Genomic DNA, 14,996 nt, shown 5'->3' on the forward strand with positions numbered 1-14,996 from the left:
GCTGTTGGGATTGATTTGTGGTGCCTGGGTTTGGAGGAGGGGATGCAGAGGGCCCTGAGGGTGTGGAGGTCCGCTCAAACCTAAGGTGTCAGGTTTGAGTGGTGGCGGGGCGCAAAGTCCTTTTTCCGGTCAGGTGGGCACAGTGGTGTAGGGACCCGTCTGGGGGATGGCTCCCAGTTGGTATATAGGTACCTGCTAGTCGTCTCCAAGTTGAGGATTCCACGACTGGAGGCCAAAAAGTGACTAGCAGGTACAATTATGGTTATGCCTATGGGGGACCTTGTGCTTCATTTTGTGCAAAACTGGATATTTATTAAAAAGGTTTATTTTGTTAATTATTATGTTAATTATTTTATATTTGGTTAATAAAACGGCTGCTATGGCCAATTTACCCCATATCAGTGTCGTGTGGTCATTAGTGAGGAGTTGGGGGGGGGGGGGAATGGGATAGCAGGCACAAGCCAAAGTTAATGCCATAGTCATCTACATGCACTCGCAGACAACACTTGCAGACCTACGTGCACTCTCAGACCACTAGCAGACCTACGTACACTCGCAGACCACTCGCAGACCTACATGCACTTGCAGACCACTAGCAGACCTACGTGCATTTGAGACCTACGCACACTCGCAGAACTACGTGCATTTGTAGACCTACGTGCACTCACAGACCACTCGCAGACCTACGTGCACTTACAGACCACTCGCAGACCTACGTGCACTCACACACCACTCACAGAACTATGTGCATTCGTAGACCTACGTGCACTCACAGACCACTCGCAGAACTACGTGCACTCACAGACCACTCGCAGAACTACGTGCACTCGCAGACCTACGTGCACTCGCAGAACTATGTGCACTCTTAGAACTACATGCACTCGCAGACCAACATGCAGTCGCAGACCAACGTGCACTCGCAAAACTGTGTGCACTCGCAGACCTACGTACACTTGCAGATCACTCGCAGAACTGCGTGCAGTCGTAGACCTACGTGCAGTCGTAGACCTACATGCACTCACAGATCACTTGCAGATCTACATGCACTCGCAGACCACCATGCACTCGCAGAACTACGTGCACTCCCAGACCATGTGCACCCGCAGAACTGCATGCACTCGCAGACCACGTGCACTCACAGACCTACATGCACTCGCAGTGCACTTGCAGACTTACGTTCACTTGCAGACTTACGTGCACTCCCAGACTTACGTGCACTCCCAGACTTACGTGCACTCCCAGACTTACGTGCACTCCCAGACCTACGTGCACTTGCAGACCTACATGCACTCGCAGACCACTTGCAAACCTACGTGCACTCACAGACCACTCGCAGACCTACGAGGACTTGCAGACCTACGTGCACTCGCAGACCTATTAGTTCCTCTAGTCTTTCCTCCATGCCTCTTATCAGTTTGGTTGCCCTTCTCTGCACTTTCTCCAGTTCCCCGATATCCTTTTTGAGAACTGGCGCCCAAAACTGAACTGCATATTGCAGATGAGGTCTTACTAATGATTTGTACAGGGGCAAACTGATATCTCTCTCTCTGGAGTCCATACCTCTGTTAATACAAGAAAGGACTTTGATTGCTTTGGAAACCGCAGCTTGGCATTGCATGCTATTATTGAGCTTATGCGCTACTAAAACCCCTAGATCCTTCTCCACCATTGATTCCCCCAGTTGTACTCCCCCTAGTATGTATGAAGCATGTATATTCTTAGCCCCCAAGTGCATAACTTTACATTCATCAACATTAAACCTCATTTGCCACTTAGTTGCCCAATTAAACAGTGAATTTAGGTCGGCTTGTAGGTTGGAGACATCCTGTAACGACATTATTCCACTGCATAGCTTGGTGTCATCTGAAATGGTGTCAGACTGGTACTTTTAATGCCAGACTCAATATCATTTATAAAGATATTAAAAGGTAAGGGTCCCAGCACTGAACCTTGGGGTACACCACTGATAACCTAAAGGCCCGTACACGCAATCTGACTATTGGACAACAAGCATGCAAATTATCTGTTTTGGAGCAACATCTGACCGTGTGTACGCTCCATCGGACAAAGTTGTAGTGTACACACGGTGGAGTGTACACACGGTCGGATGTTGCTTCAAAACAGCTAATTTGCATGTTTGTTGTCAAAAAGTCCGATCGTGTGTACGGGCCTTTAAAATCATTAACCACAACTCTCTGAATTTGTTTTTTTGGCCAGTTTTCTATACATTTACAAACTGATCTTTCCAAGCCTGTAGACTTTACCTTACACATTATCTGTGGGGAATGGTGCCTCTGTCCAAAGTTTTACTTGTGTAGCTCATGACTGTTGTATAACAGATGTGATCACACTAATTACCTATCCCCAACCCCTTTTCCTAATTCCCATTACATTGAGACCACACCAAGGTTGGAGTAACAAAATGCTGTAGCAGCCTACTTTATTTTAAGAAATATATATTCAAATAAAACATATAAAATATCAAATATAACATCTGTTAATCAACCTTTAACATGGCGTTGGTCTGTGCAGGCAATTAGTATCCATCTGTATAAATAACCAAATTACACTGCGGTCCCTCTCCAAATCTATTAAATAGGCCTCAAGCCGACAAGCTGGCTCAAAGACAACCAATGAACGCAGTGCCCCATTAACACTTTCCGGCTAACCTCCGTTATCCAGAAACCACCATCAGGAGCCATACCAGTGATAGTTCCTGATATCTTTCTTCTGACACATATATCTCCTCCCCCTGCATACGGGAGTAACCCCCTTATTCCCGGATGCCCCTGCACACCCGAAGTGCTCCCTGGATCCCATCTTGCAAACCCAAAACCCACATGTCAATGCCCACATCATTCAGATGGACACAATCAGGTCTCAAATATCTCCACGTCTCGAACTCCATTTCCAAATACCGGATGGCCAATCCTCCATTCTTCACCATGCAGTTACTCACTTCCCTATTGATCTTCCTCCTAGCTCTGCTCACCCCCTCTACAGACCTGGCCATCCGCCAAGTTGTATGAGCTATCATGTCTGACCATATGATCACCGTGTTGGGGAATTCCTCCATTAAAATGCAAAACATCACATTTGATGTCCCTCGTTAAATCAATCATGGTCCGCACTCCCAAATCGTTACCTCCTACATGTATTACTAAAATGTCTGGAGGCCTGTCCCGTTGCGCATAACGCTGGACTTCCGAAACCAACCTAGCCCATAACATCCTGGGAAACCCCAACCACTTAATGCAAACCTCCCTTCTCGCAAAAACCCAACTGCTTGCCCCTCGGTCTGGCATCACCCCTCTGTGCCCCCCAACACATGTAGGAATGGCCCATTATCCAGACCAATCCAGGCTCTGAAAGTAGAAGAAGAAAAACTCCAACCATGATAAAACATGTTCCAGCGCAAACAACAAAGCCTTGCCGCCTCTGTTGCCGCCCTATCCTAAAAGAATGTGCCGAAAACTCCATCTCCTCTAAACCCAATGCCCGCAAGCATTTTCTAAAAACCGTCCCAAATTGAAAACGTGACAAAGGGGTGCCGTCAACATGCACAAAAAATGGGCCATCACCTGCTGGACAAATGTCCAAAAATCCTTTAACCGCCCCTACCAGGCACAGCTTCGAATCCTGAATAGGATAAACTTGAACCAACCTTTCCTTTCCTGTTTGATCCGTCTTGGATCTGCGCAACAGTACCGACAAACCTTCCTCTCCCCATGCCACATCATGCCACCCGATACCCCTTTAACTTTCTTGTAAGGACTAACCAGTTCACCTATTCTAAAGGCCCCAAAAAATGCCATCAAAAACGCTGCTTTGAATAAACCAACCTCATATTCCAAGGAACACACCTGCCCCACCTCATCACAATCCCCAACATGATTTCAAACGTCATGGGCCTTCTAGTATCCCTCTTAACCATTCCTTGCCGGTATCCCTTTACTACTTGGCGAACCCAAAAATCCTTAGAGAAATCATGATGACTCTGTAATTTGAACAAAAAGGCCAATCCTGCTAACTTCTTATTCAAAACTGAAACTGGTACCCCCTCCTCCATTTTCCTGGCAACATAATACACCACCAATAATCTCAGATCTTGACCCGTCGGCTCCGTGCCCACCTCTTGAACGAATTCCGTCCACTCGCTCCATACCTTTTGGTAGGCAGTCCAAGTCCCCACACTCACCGGCTTCTTTATCTATCCTGCGATGCATCCGACGCTATCTCCCACAGCCAATCGGGACAAGGCAGCCCCAGCTACTCCGCTTCCAGCGACAACTCTCGGAACCTGTCCCACTGGAACCGAGACAATGCGTCAGCTACAACATTCTCAACACCTAGAAGGTGTACTGCATGAATGAAAACATTCAGTTGCAAACATCTCAAAACCAAGTGTCGCAGTAACCTAATCACCGGCGGATACAACGCCATGTTCCAAGTGATAACCTGGACCCCCCCCAAATTGTGCCCATGGAACCGCACCTTCAGATCCCTGAACGATGCACCTCATAGTTCCACTGCCAGCACTACTGGAAACAGTTCCAGCAACACCAAATTCTTCACGAATCCCACCACCACCCAGGATTTCGGCCATGGACCTGTACTCCATTGCCCCTGAAAAAAAGGCCCCAAATCTCGTGGCACCCGCTGCGTCCGTGAAGAGCTCCAGGTCAAAGTTGCTGACCGGTCCAGACATCCATTTCGCCCTGCCATTGAAGGACTCCAAGAAGGTATGCCATACCCTCAGGTTGTCCCTGTGTGTCCTTACCAAACGCACGAAATGGGTCAGAGATTTTACTCCCAATTTACTCACTGGCAGCCTGCGATTAAAAACCGGACCCATTGCTAGAATGCGGCTCCCAAAATTGAGCTTGCCCAAGACAGATTGTAACACTCTCAACTGAACTTTTCGCAATCCCAGTAAGCCTGCTATCTCTTTCTTCAAATCCTCCAACTTAGCTTCCATTGCCTCCGAATCGAGGACAATGCCCAAAAACGTGATGACCGTATGAGGTTCCTCCATCTTCTCAGGTGCCAATGGAATGCCAAATCTATCTACGAAATGTTGCAACGTTCCCAACAATACCGCACATACCCTAGAAGCCGGCGGCCCTATGCACAGAAAATCGTCTAGGTAGTGAATTATCGAATTCACCCCCGGCACATCCTGAACTGCCCACTCCACAAAGGAGCTGAATTGTTCGAATAGTGCACACGATACAGAGCAGCCCATCGGTAAGCATTGGTCGACGTAAAAGCCATTTGCCCAATGATACCCCAACAGCCAGAAACTCTCCGGGTGAACAGGCAAAAGGCGGAAAGCTGATTCTACATCCGCCTTGGCTAACAAAGCCCCCTTCCCGTATTTGCGCACACAGCAAACCGCTGCGTCAAAAGAAGTGTACGACACATAGCATGCCTCAGCATCAATAGCATCATTCACCAATCCCTCTTTTGGACAAGACAGGTGGTGAATGAGCCTAAACACATTGGGCTCCTTTTTTGGCACTACCCCCAATGGGTAGTACCACCAATACCACCAAATCATCCCAAGGAGGGGCCGGGAAGGGCCCACTCATTCTGCCCAACGCGACCTTCCTCTGTAGTTTCTCCGAAACTACATCTGGATGTTGCATGGCTGACTTTAAGTTGGACGACACCGAGGGGAATTACCTCCAACGAACAGGGAATCCTAAATCCTACCGTAAAACCTGCTTCCAATAACTGGGCCGCATCCTTTCCACCGTCACTGGGGTCTTCCCTCTTGTTGCCAACATCCCTGGCACGACCCTTTCCTTGTTTGAAGTATCTGGACACCGGATGTGCGCCCCCACATCCTGAACACTCATGCTTGTACCTACAAGTGCCTCCGAATTTACAGGTCCCTGAATTGTATTGCCAACAAACCCCTTTCTTGTTGCCAGCCAGTTGTCCCTTGGCCGTAGGTCCACGCCCCCCCCCGAAAAAACTGACCAGGGGCCCTCGCCGTCATCATCAAACGCAAGCTGATGTCCTTGTGGTCCCATCTCAATGCTGGCCGCACCGCTCTTTGCTGCCGGAACTGCTTGTCATAGCGCAGCCACGCCATCCCGCCATACACCCGATATGCTTCTCCTATAGAATCCTAACAATGTTCGGGGTTCTTTTCCCCAATGACACTAGCCATAATAGCAAACACTTGCAACCAATTGGCAAACGTCCTAGGGATCAGCCTGTACCTCCGCTTCTTGTCCTCCATCTTAGGCCGCGTACACACGGGCGGACTGTTCGCCCAACTTTGTCCGCTGAACAGTGTTTCAGCGGACAGTCCGCTCGTGTGTGGGCTTCAGCGGACAGTTTCAGCGGACAGTCTGACGAACAAAGTTTTTCGGAATTTCCGTAAAACTGTCCGCTGAAACTTGGTTTGAGCGGACAGTCCGCTCGTGTGTAGGCTTGTTCGTCAAACTAAGTTCCGCGCATACTCAGAAAGGATTTACACGCCGAAGGTTGCATTGCAGTGTATAGGACGTCGTTTTCTAGTCCCGTCGTACGTGCCGTTCACGTCATCGCGCACGGTTTCAGCGGACTGTTCGTTCATCGTGTGTGGTCAAGTCCGTTCTTTTTTAATTTTGAGCGGACTGTTTGTCAAACTGTTTGACGAACAAGGTTGGGCGAACAGTCCGCGCGTGTGTACGCGGCCTTAGAGTCATCTGATTTTACCCTGTCCAGATTGAACTTCTCTAACGGCAGCAGTGAAAATAACTCCACGTACTCACCCTTCCACAGCTTCTCCCTCACCTCCTGCTTCATATGGGCCCCTAACGGTCCCTCATAGCAAACATAGACTTCACACTTCGCGGCATCCGCCAACCTGGTCCTGTCTACCGGAATTATCCCCAGCCGCCCCACTTTTTGCAGATTCCTGCAGAACGCTGACAGATGTGACCGCTGCCACGGGTGCCTTACCCACCGTTGAAGGTGCCGTCGCCTGTGGAACCTCCTTAGCGCCCGACTCCCCAGCTACTGCCACTGGCGGGACCCATGCCGCTGTCGGCCCAACCGCAGCCCTTTCTGCCAACTCAAACCTGTTTACCAATTCTTTGCTACCTGCCAAAAATCCCAATATACCCGCAGACTCCCTTGTGGCATCTACTGCACCCGAAGTCTGCCCCGCACCTACCACCTGGCCACTGGCCCCCTCACTACCCAAAACACCCAGAACAGGTAAACATAAAGGTGACTTACTGGGCTGCACAGGTGACGCCCCATCAGCCGAATGTCTGTTCTCCACCATAGCTGGCACCACCGCATGAGGAACCGCCTCTTCTTCCGACCACGCCGCCTTTGTCCATTGACCTCGACTCCGCCACATCCTCTTCAAACGATGATGGCCCACCTGACAGATTTTCAATGGCTGCCGCTGCGCCGTGTGACATGCAACTCCTCCTCCATTCTGCGTGACCTCCAACTGACTTCTGGACAGCCTTGCCAGGACCAGTGCCCTATACCACAGTCCTGGTGGCCTCCGCTCCAGCCCCTGCTTGATCTTGCCCTGTCCTGGAGTGACACACTGCTGCGCCAGGTGAAGGCCCGGGGATCCTAGCTCTCTCCCTCCTGCTGTCCCCTGCAACCGACCGAGTCGTCGTCCTGGGGGTGGGGCCTGGGCTCGCTGACTCCCCTCTTCTGCTATGCCTGGCCGCCAATCTTGTCCTCCCTGGGCCTCCCTTGCGCTTGCTGTATAGGATGTGCGGGTGCCCGCACGGGGCTCCCCCCGCCTGCCACTGCTGCCCTTTTTGCTGGAGGAGCCACAGAGCAGCCCACCATGCTGCCGCCAGCCCCCCCGCTGGAATACCGCCATGCAGTCTGGGGAAAATCTCTCTGGGGGTCTGGATCTGCGTGTGCACGCCCCCCTCCTCCCTCTGTCCTCTGTACCTTGCTCAGTGTCAGTTAAAACTGTCCCCAGCATCTCCTCCAGCCATGCTGTGCCTCTCACCGCTGCCTGAGCCCTAAACTGAGCCAAAATCTCCTCCACTCCAGACATTCTGCTGAATTTCTCCCCACGTTCTGCTGACTCACAGTGGGCAGAGGAAAACAAAAACACCTCCCTTTTCCCTCCCCTCGTCACCATAGAAACCACTCCTCTCTTGGCTCTCTCCTGTTAACCCTGTCATGTCCGCCCTCCGCACATTCCTTTTATACATGCTGCGGGCTTTCTTGAATAACAAACCTGAATTAAGCTCAACCACCTCCACATTTGACAAAACAAAAAACTTTCATAGCCCACCGTACATCTCACAAAGGCAAAAAGGTTTAATGATACGAATAAGTAATAGAAAGATATATGTAAAAACACATGTAGCGGAGACATTGTGTATTAATGTAGTTAATGTGAATACAATGTAAACCTATGGACAATGTTATTCGTTAGTATTTGGCGCCATCTAGTGACCAAAACTGGAAATGGACTTTAGTTATTTTCCTTTTCATGGTGTTGGAAAGATAACAGGAAGTGACTGTGTTTACTTTGGTTATTTGACCTCATCTACTCAGGAGTCTGTGTGACGTACCCATGAACACTCTGATATGCAGTGCATGCTGGGTAGGGTATAAAAGGGCCTGCAGCGGTCATATTTGGTCTCTTGGGACCACGCTGCCTGCCTGTGTGGAACTATGTTGAAGGTTCTCGGACACATTGGCAGAGTCACCGCGGAGTGCAAACCAGACAGTTTGCGTGGTGACTTGACGGAGCCTGAGAGCTGGTGCTCGGACTGACGAGGTTCGGAGATGCTTGTTGAAATAGCGGAGGACCAGATTCAGTCGGTGGAGTGACACAGAGCATCTGGCTCAGCCTGAGCGGAAGCAAGCTTCAGTTATCGGACCAAAGCCATCACCCCAAACTCTGATCCAGTTGGTGAGCGGGTTACGACCCATTGTTTAATACTACTGCACACAGTTAGACTTACTCACGGGCCTCGCTGGAACCTGTTGTTCCACGGAAGTAAGATTGAGCAACTGACATTTAGGAGGCTTGAGGCCCAGTTCACTTTAGCGCCCAAGTGCAATTACAAGTTCTTGGAGTTATACCTGGAGTATTCTGAGTTAACTTTCTCCACTTATCCCTTTGGATTACAATTACCTGAGGAACCCTTTTAAGCTAGCAAAGAAAGAAGATAAAGGAGGGAAATACTTTAAGTGAGGCTTCACGTAGACTTTAAGTAAGGGGAGCTCCCAGGTCTAGATAATAATAATACTTGCATATTGTTTATTGTATGTGACTGTTGATTCATGCTGTGCTGACGTTCTACGTTGGGACGACAGGGCAGTTCCTATAATAATTTATTCGTTATACTTCCAGTAAAAGTATTTCTGTTTAAGAGTACAGGTGTGTGGTCTACTGTCTTTCCCCACCAGGTGGAGCCAGAGGATCCTGAGGGATCGGTACATGTACCTTATACTGTCTATATTGTACTGTATTATTATTGCACCACAGCTGTGCCAAGGGGACAGAGTTACACAAAAAGGGGGTTTCTCAGAAGAGTGCAGGCCCAACTCAAATTAGCAGCTCCTTCGGGAGTCAGTGCTACACACATATAAAATGACACATACATTGCTAAAAGAATGTGATCACCTCTATGGTTGTATTGTAAAACCAGAAGTGCTATTGTGTTGTGTACATTATATAATGTCCTCTGTATAAGCATTAAGCTACTTGGAGGAAGAAACATACATGGAATTATACACCCTGGTAGAGGGCAAAATGATCCAGTGAGGTAAGGAATTAAAGATGATCCATAAATCCCAACTCCAAATGAACACAGATCGAAGGCAGATGATGAAAGAAACCAAACACTGGATTGAATGTATCCGGAAGCTGATAATAGTGGTCTAGAGGAGGTTCAAGTGTCAGGAACAAGATATGAATGTGCCGATGTAAACAGCATTTCCCCGTTCTGCCTAGCAACAAGTGACACTAATCTCTGCTCCCTGTGATTGAAGCAGAGATCAGTGATCTGTAAATCACAGCCATGCCCCCCACAGTTAGAAACACGCCCCTAGAACACACTTAACCCCTACACTGCCACCTCCTGGTTAACCCCTTCACTGCCAGTGTCATTTACACAGGAATCAGTGCATTTGTATAGCACTGATTGCTGTATAAATGACAATGGTACCAAAAATGTGTAAAAAATGTCCGATGTGTCCGCCACAATGTCGCAGTTACAATAAAAATCGCTGATCGCTGCCATTACTAGTAAAAACAAATTATTAATAAAAATGCCATAAAACTATCCCCTATTTTGTAAACACTATAACTTTTGCGCCAACCAATCAATAGTTGCTTATTGCGATTTTTTTTTTTTACCAAAAAATATGTAGAAGAGTACATATCGGCCTAAACTGAGGAAAAAAACAAATATTTTTATATATTTTTGGGGGATATTTATTATAGCAAAAAGTAAAAAATAATGCGTTTTTTTTTTTTTCAAAATTGTCGCTCTATTTTTGTTTATAGTGCAAAAAATAAAAACCGCAGAGGTGATCAAATACCACCAAAAGAAAGCTCTATTTGTGGGAATAAAAGGATGTCAATTTTGTTTGGGAGCCACGTCGCACGTCCACACAATTGTCAGTTAAAGCGACGCAGTTCCGAATCGCAAAAAGTGCTCTGGTCTTTGGCCAGCCAGATGGACCGGGGCTGAAGTGGTTAAAATATTTTTTACCAGCAGGAACTCGTCTATGTGGTCTTTTATTAATCTTTCCAGTATCTTCCCAACTATAGAAGTTCAACTAACAGGTTTATAGTTACTTGGTAAAGACTTTGATCCCTTTTTAAATATAGGCACCACATTGGCCCTGCGCCAATCCAGTGGTACTAGTCCTGTCATTAATGAGTGCCTAAAAATTAGATACAATGGCTTTGAAATTACAGAGCTCAATTCTTTTAGGATCCGTGGGTGGATGCCATCAGTTCCAGGTGCTTTATCCACCTTTATTCTGTCCAAATATTTCTGGACCATATCACTTTTGAGCCATTGTGGATCATTTGGGGCTGTGTCACTACCACCCCCATTATGGGCATGAGCTCCCCCATCCTCCTTTGTATACACAGAGCTGAAGAAAGTATTTAATACATTAGCATTCTCTTTGTCCCCAGTCACCCACTCCAGATTATTTGAAAAATGGACTACATGCTCAGACCTGACCTTTTTACTGTATTAATGTATATATATGTTACTTACTGGCCGCCCGTTTACCGTCAAATGACGGCGTGAAGATGCGGCGTCCCACAACAGACTCCCTCATGTGCCTGCGCCGTGTTGCTAGGACACAGCGCAACCCCGACATGGCTCTATAACCATGTGATTGGACACAGTCGGTCACATGTAAACACGAAGATGCCGGTAATCGGCGCTCCTTGCCTCACACTGATAGAGTATGTGGCGAGGAGAGCCGATCAGCGGCATCTCCACGCAGGGAACAACAAAATGTGTAATCAGGGCACTGATCATCAGTGCCCTGATTACAATATAGCGCCACCATGTCACCAATCAGTGCCAGCAATTAGTGCCCACCAATGCCAGCAATCAGTGCCCACCAGCACCTACAAGTATCACCAATCAGTGCCCATTAGTGATGCCAGTCAGTGCTGGCTATAAGTGCTGCCTATCAATTCTGCCCATCAACGCCCATCACTGTTGTCCATCAGTGCCACCAATCAGTGACACCTATCAGTGCCCATCAGTGACACACATCAGTGCCACCTATCAGTGCCCATAAGTGCGACATATGCCTTCTCCTCATCAGTGCCACCTAATCAGTACCCATAAGGGCCGCCTCATCAGTGCCCATAAGTGCCATCTCATCAATGCCCACCAGTTCAGCCTATCAGTGCCCATCAGTGCCACCTCATCAGCGCACACCAGTGAAGGAGAAAAATTACTTATTTACAAAATTTACTGACAAAAACTAAGCTAAAAAATGTATTTTTCCCAAATATTTGGCCTTTTTTTTTGTAAAAAAAAAAAACAGCAGTGATTAAATACCACCAAAAGAAAGCTCTATTTGTGTGAAGAAAATTATACAAATTTCATTTGGGTACAGTGTAGCAGCGCTGAAAGCTGAAAAATGGCCTGGGCAGGAAGGGAGATGTAAGTGCCCTGTAGGCAAGTGGTTAAAGCGGAGTTCCACCCAAAAATGGAACTTCCACTTTAAGGGCCAGTTCCCACCACATGCAGTCCAGTGCATTTTTTCTGCATCAAAAATGGCATAGTTCACACCGGTGCTTGCAGTTCCAGTGCCTTCCAGCTCCAGAAACAAAAGTAGAACATGCTGAATTTTTTCTGCACTGGACTGTACTGGAACGCTGTAAAACACATCAAAAATGCACTGGAATGCACCAAAAATGCACTGGAACACACTTGTCCTTATTTAGGGCCAGTTCACACCAGATGCAGTTCCATGCAGTTTTGTGAGCTTTTTTTCTGCACAAAATGCATGCACAGTGTTTTCCATGTATTCCAATGGCTCTAGTTCACACCATGCAGTCAGTTTCGGTCCGTTTCCAGTTAGTTTCTGCACCGGAAACTGACTGCATGGTGTGAACTAGAGAATGCATTTCTATGGTGTGAACTGGCCCTAAGGGAGGTGAACCCCTGACATGCCACATTTAGCATGTCCTTTTTTTGGGGGGAGGGGTACCCTCTTTTCAGAGGGTTCCAGATCCCACTTCTGGCACACCACGGCACCGGAAGGGAGATCACCTCTCCCCCTCTCGGTAATCATCTGGGACACGTGACAGGTCCCAGCTGATTGCCTGGTCAGTCACGGTGCGCAGCCGGGCACTCACAGTTACAGTGCTGGCGCAACAGAGAGGAGGGGGAGACGAGTAGGGCTTCCTATGCCCGCATCGCTGGACTCTGGGACAGGTAAGCATTCGATTATTAAAAGTCAACAGCTACAGTATTTGTAGCTACTGACTTTAATTTTTGATGTCATGATTGCATGATAAAATCAGCAGAGCCTCCCCTCATTTCAGATCTACCCCTTAGATTTAGAGCGACTGCACTTCCAAGTGCATTTGCAGTGCAATGTGGATTTGCCTTTTGTAAATAACCTCCAGTGTCTTTTTGACAAATTTCCATTTCTGTTCTGTGTTAGTGACCAATTTGCCTGCTGCAATATCACAATATAAGTTGCTGATCGCTGCCATTACTAGTAAAAAAATATATACATTTTTTACCAAAAAAAGTAGCAGAATACATAATTTATGAAGAAATTAGATTTTTTCACATTTTTTTATTGGATTTTTTTTTTATAGCAGAAAGCAAAAAAACATTTTTTTGTTTGTTTATAGTGCAAAAAATAAAAACCACAGAGGTGATCAAATACCACTAAACGAAAGCTCTATTTGTGGGACAAAAGGGACATACATTTTATTTGGGTACAATGTCGCACAACCGCACAGTTATCAGTTAGTGCAGTGATTCTCAACCAGGGTTCCTCCAGAGGTTGCTAGGGGTTCCTTCAGCATTGGACCATTTCTGCCTCTCAGATAAGTTCCCACCGACACCATTGATCTTTTTACCTATATATATAAGGGGGTAATTCTTCCCAATGACCACAAGTGTAAGGACCATTCTTCCCACTGACCATCACACTAATGTATCACAAGTTGTAGATTTCTAATTTTTAGCAGGGGTTCCCTAAGCCTGGAGAACTATTTGAAGGGTTCCTCTGTGTTGAAAAGGTTGAGAAAGGCTGAGTTAAAGTATTGCAGTGCATTATCGCAAAAAATGGCCTGGTCAGGAAGGGGGTAAATCATTCAGAGGGTAAGTGGTTAAGGAGGCTTCAGATTCTGGCACAGGGTTCTCTTTCAATCAAATCAAAACTTACCTTCAAAGCAAAGCCCGTTGCTACTGTTCCAGGTGGGCAGTTTTCTAGGTCTCCCCATACACCCCAAGGACCGCCGTTGTCTACAGAAATCTCTTTGCCGTGGATCAGCGTGGTGTGGAGGAGGGTGAAGGTGGCAATCCAGCTCAACAGCATCTTCCTCACCATGGTTCTTCAGAGTAGAACAGATATTCTGGGACTCGTCTTCCTGGCTCCCATATTTATAGCACTCATACCATGTCACCCAAAGGGCATTGGGTGGGGCACTCACTGAATTTGTTAAAGGTTCACTAAAATGTTTTATTTCCAAGAGCCAATACAAACATGGTTATTGCTGTTACCTGTAAAACAGGTTCTATGGGGACTGGCAGTCAGATGTACTGTCAAAAAAATAAAATAAATATGCAGTGCATCTTGGCAAAGCCTGCACCTTTATCCATTTGAAGTTTAGGTACAATCTCTTGCCCATCTCAGGGCACTCAGTGCACTGATGGGCACTGATTGGAAGCACTCATAGGCACCGATAGGCAGCACTGATAGCCAGCACTGATTGGCACTGATAGGTGAGACTGATTGGCAGTTCTGATGGGTACTGATAGGCGGTACAAGTTGGCAGCACTGATAAGCACTGTATGGTGGCACTGATAAGCAGCACTGATGGGTGGCACTGATAGGTAGCACTGATGGGCATTGATAGGCAGCACTGATGGGCACTGATAGGCTGCACCGATAGGCAGCACTGATGGGCATTGATTGTCAGTGATAGATAGCACTGCTAGGCAACACTGATTGGCAGCACTGATGGGCACTGATAGACAACACTGATGAGCACTGATAGGCAGCACTGGTTGGTACTGATTGGTACTGATAGGTGGCATTGGTTGGCATTGATTGGCACTAATAGGCTTCACTGATTGGCAGCACAGGTGGGCATTGATAGGCAGCACTGATGGACACTGATTTATGGCATTGTTTGGCACTGATAGGCAGCACTAATGGGTAGGGATGAGCCGAACACCCCCCGGTTCGGTTCGCACCAGAACTTTCGAACGGACCCCAAATTCGAACGAACTTTAGAACCCCATTGAAGTCTATGGGACTCAAACGTTTGAAAT

General features: G+C 47.4%; 1 protein-coding gene across 1 annotated transcript in view; it reads right to left on the reverse strand.

Moving 5' to 3' along the window:
- LOC143961441 (vitelline membrane outer layer protein 1-like) overlaps window positions 1–14,087 on the reverse strand; it is a 48,068-nt gene extending 33,981 nt beyond the window's left edge. The window contains exon 1 of the mRNA XM_077470736.1: window positions 13,885–14,087. Coding sequence (XP_077326862.1) covers window positions 13,885–14,049 — 165 coding nt within the window. The 5' untranslated portion in view covers window positions 14,050–14,087. The remainder of the gene's footprint in view (window positions 1–13,884) is intronic.
- Between the last annotated feature and the right edge of the window lie 909 nt (window positions 14,088–14,996).

Source organism: Lithobates pipiens, unplaced genomic scaffold (genome assembly GCF_037356315.1).
Source record: "Lithobates pipiens isolate NorthernLeopardFrog02 unplaced genomic scaffold, aLitPip1_a1.2 Scaffold_8, whole genome shotgun sequence".
Classification (NCBI taxonomy): domain Eukaryota; kingdom Metazoa; phylum Chordata; class Amphibia; order Anura; family Ranidae; genus Lithobates; species Lithobates pipiens.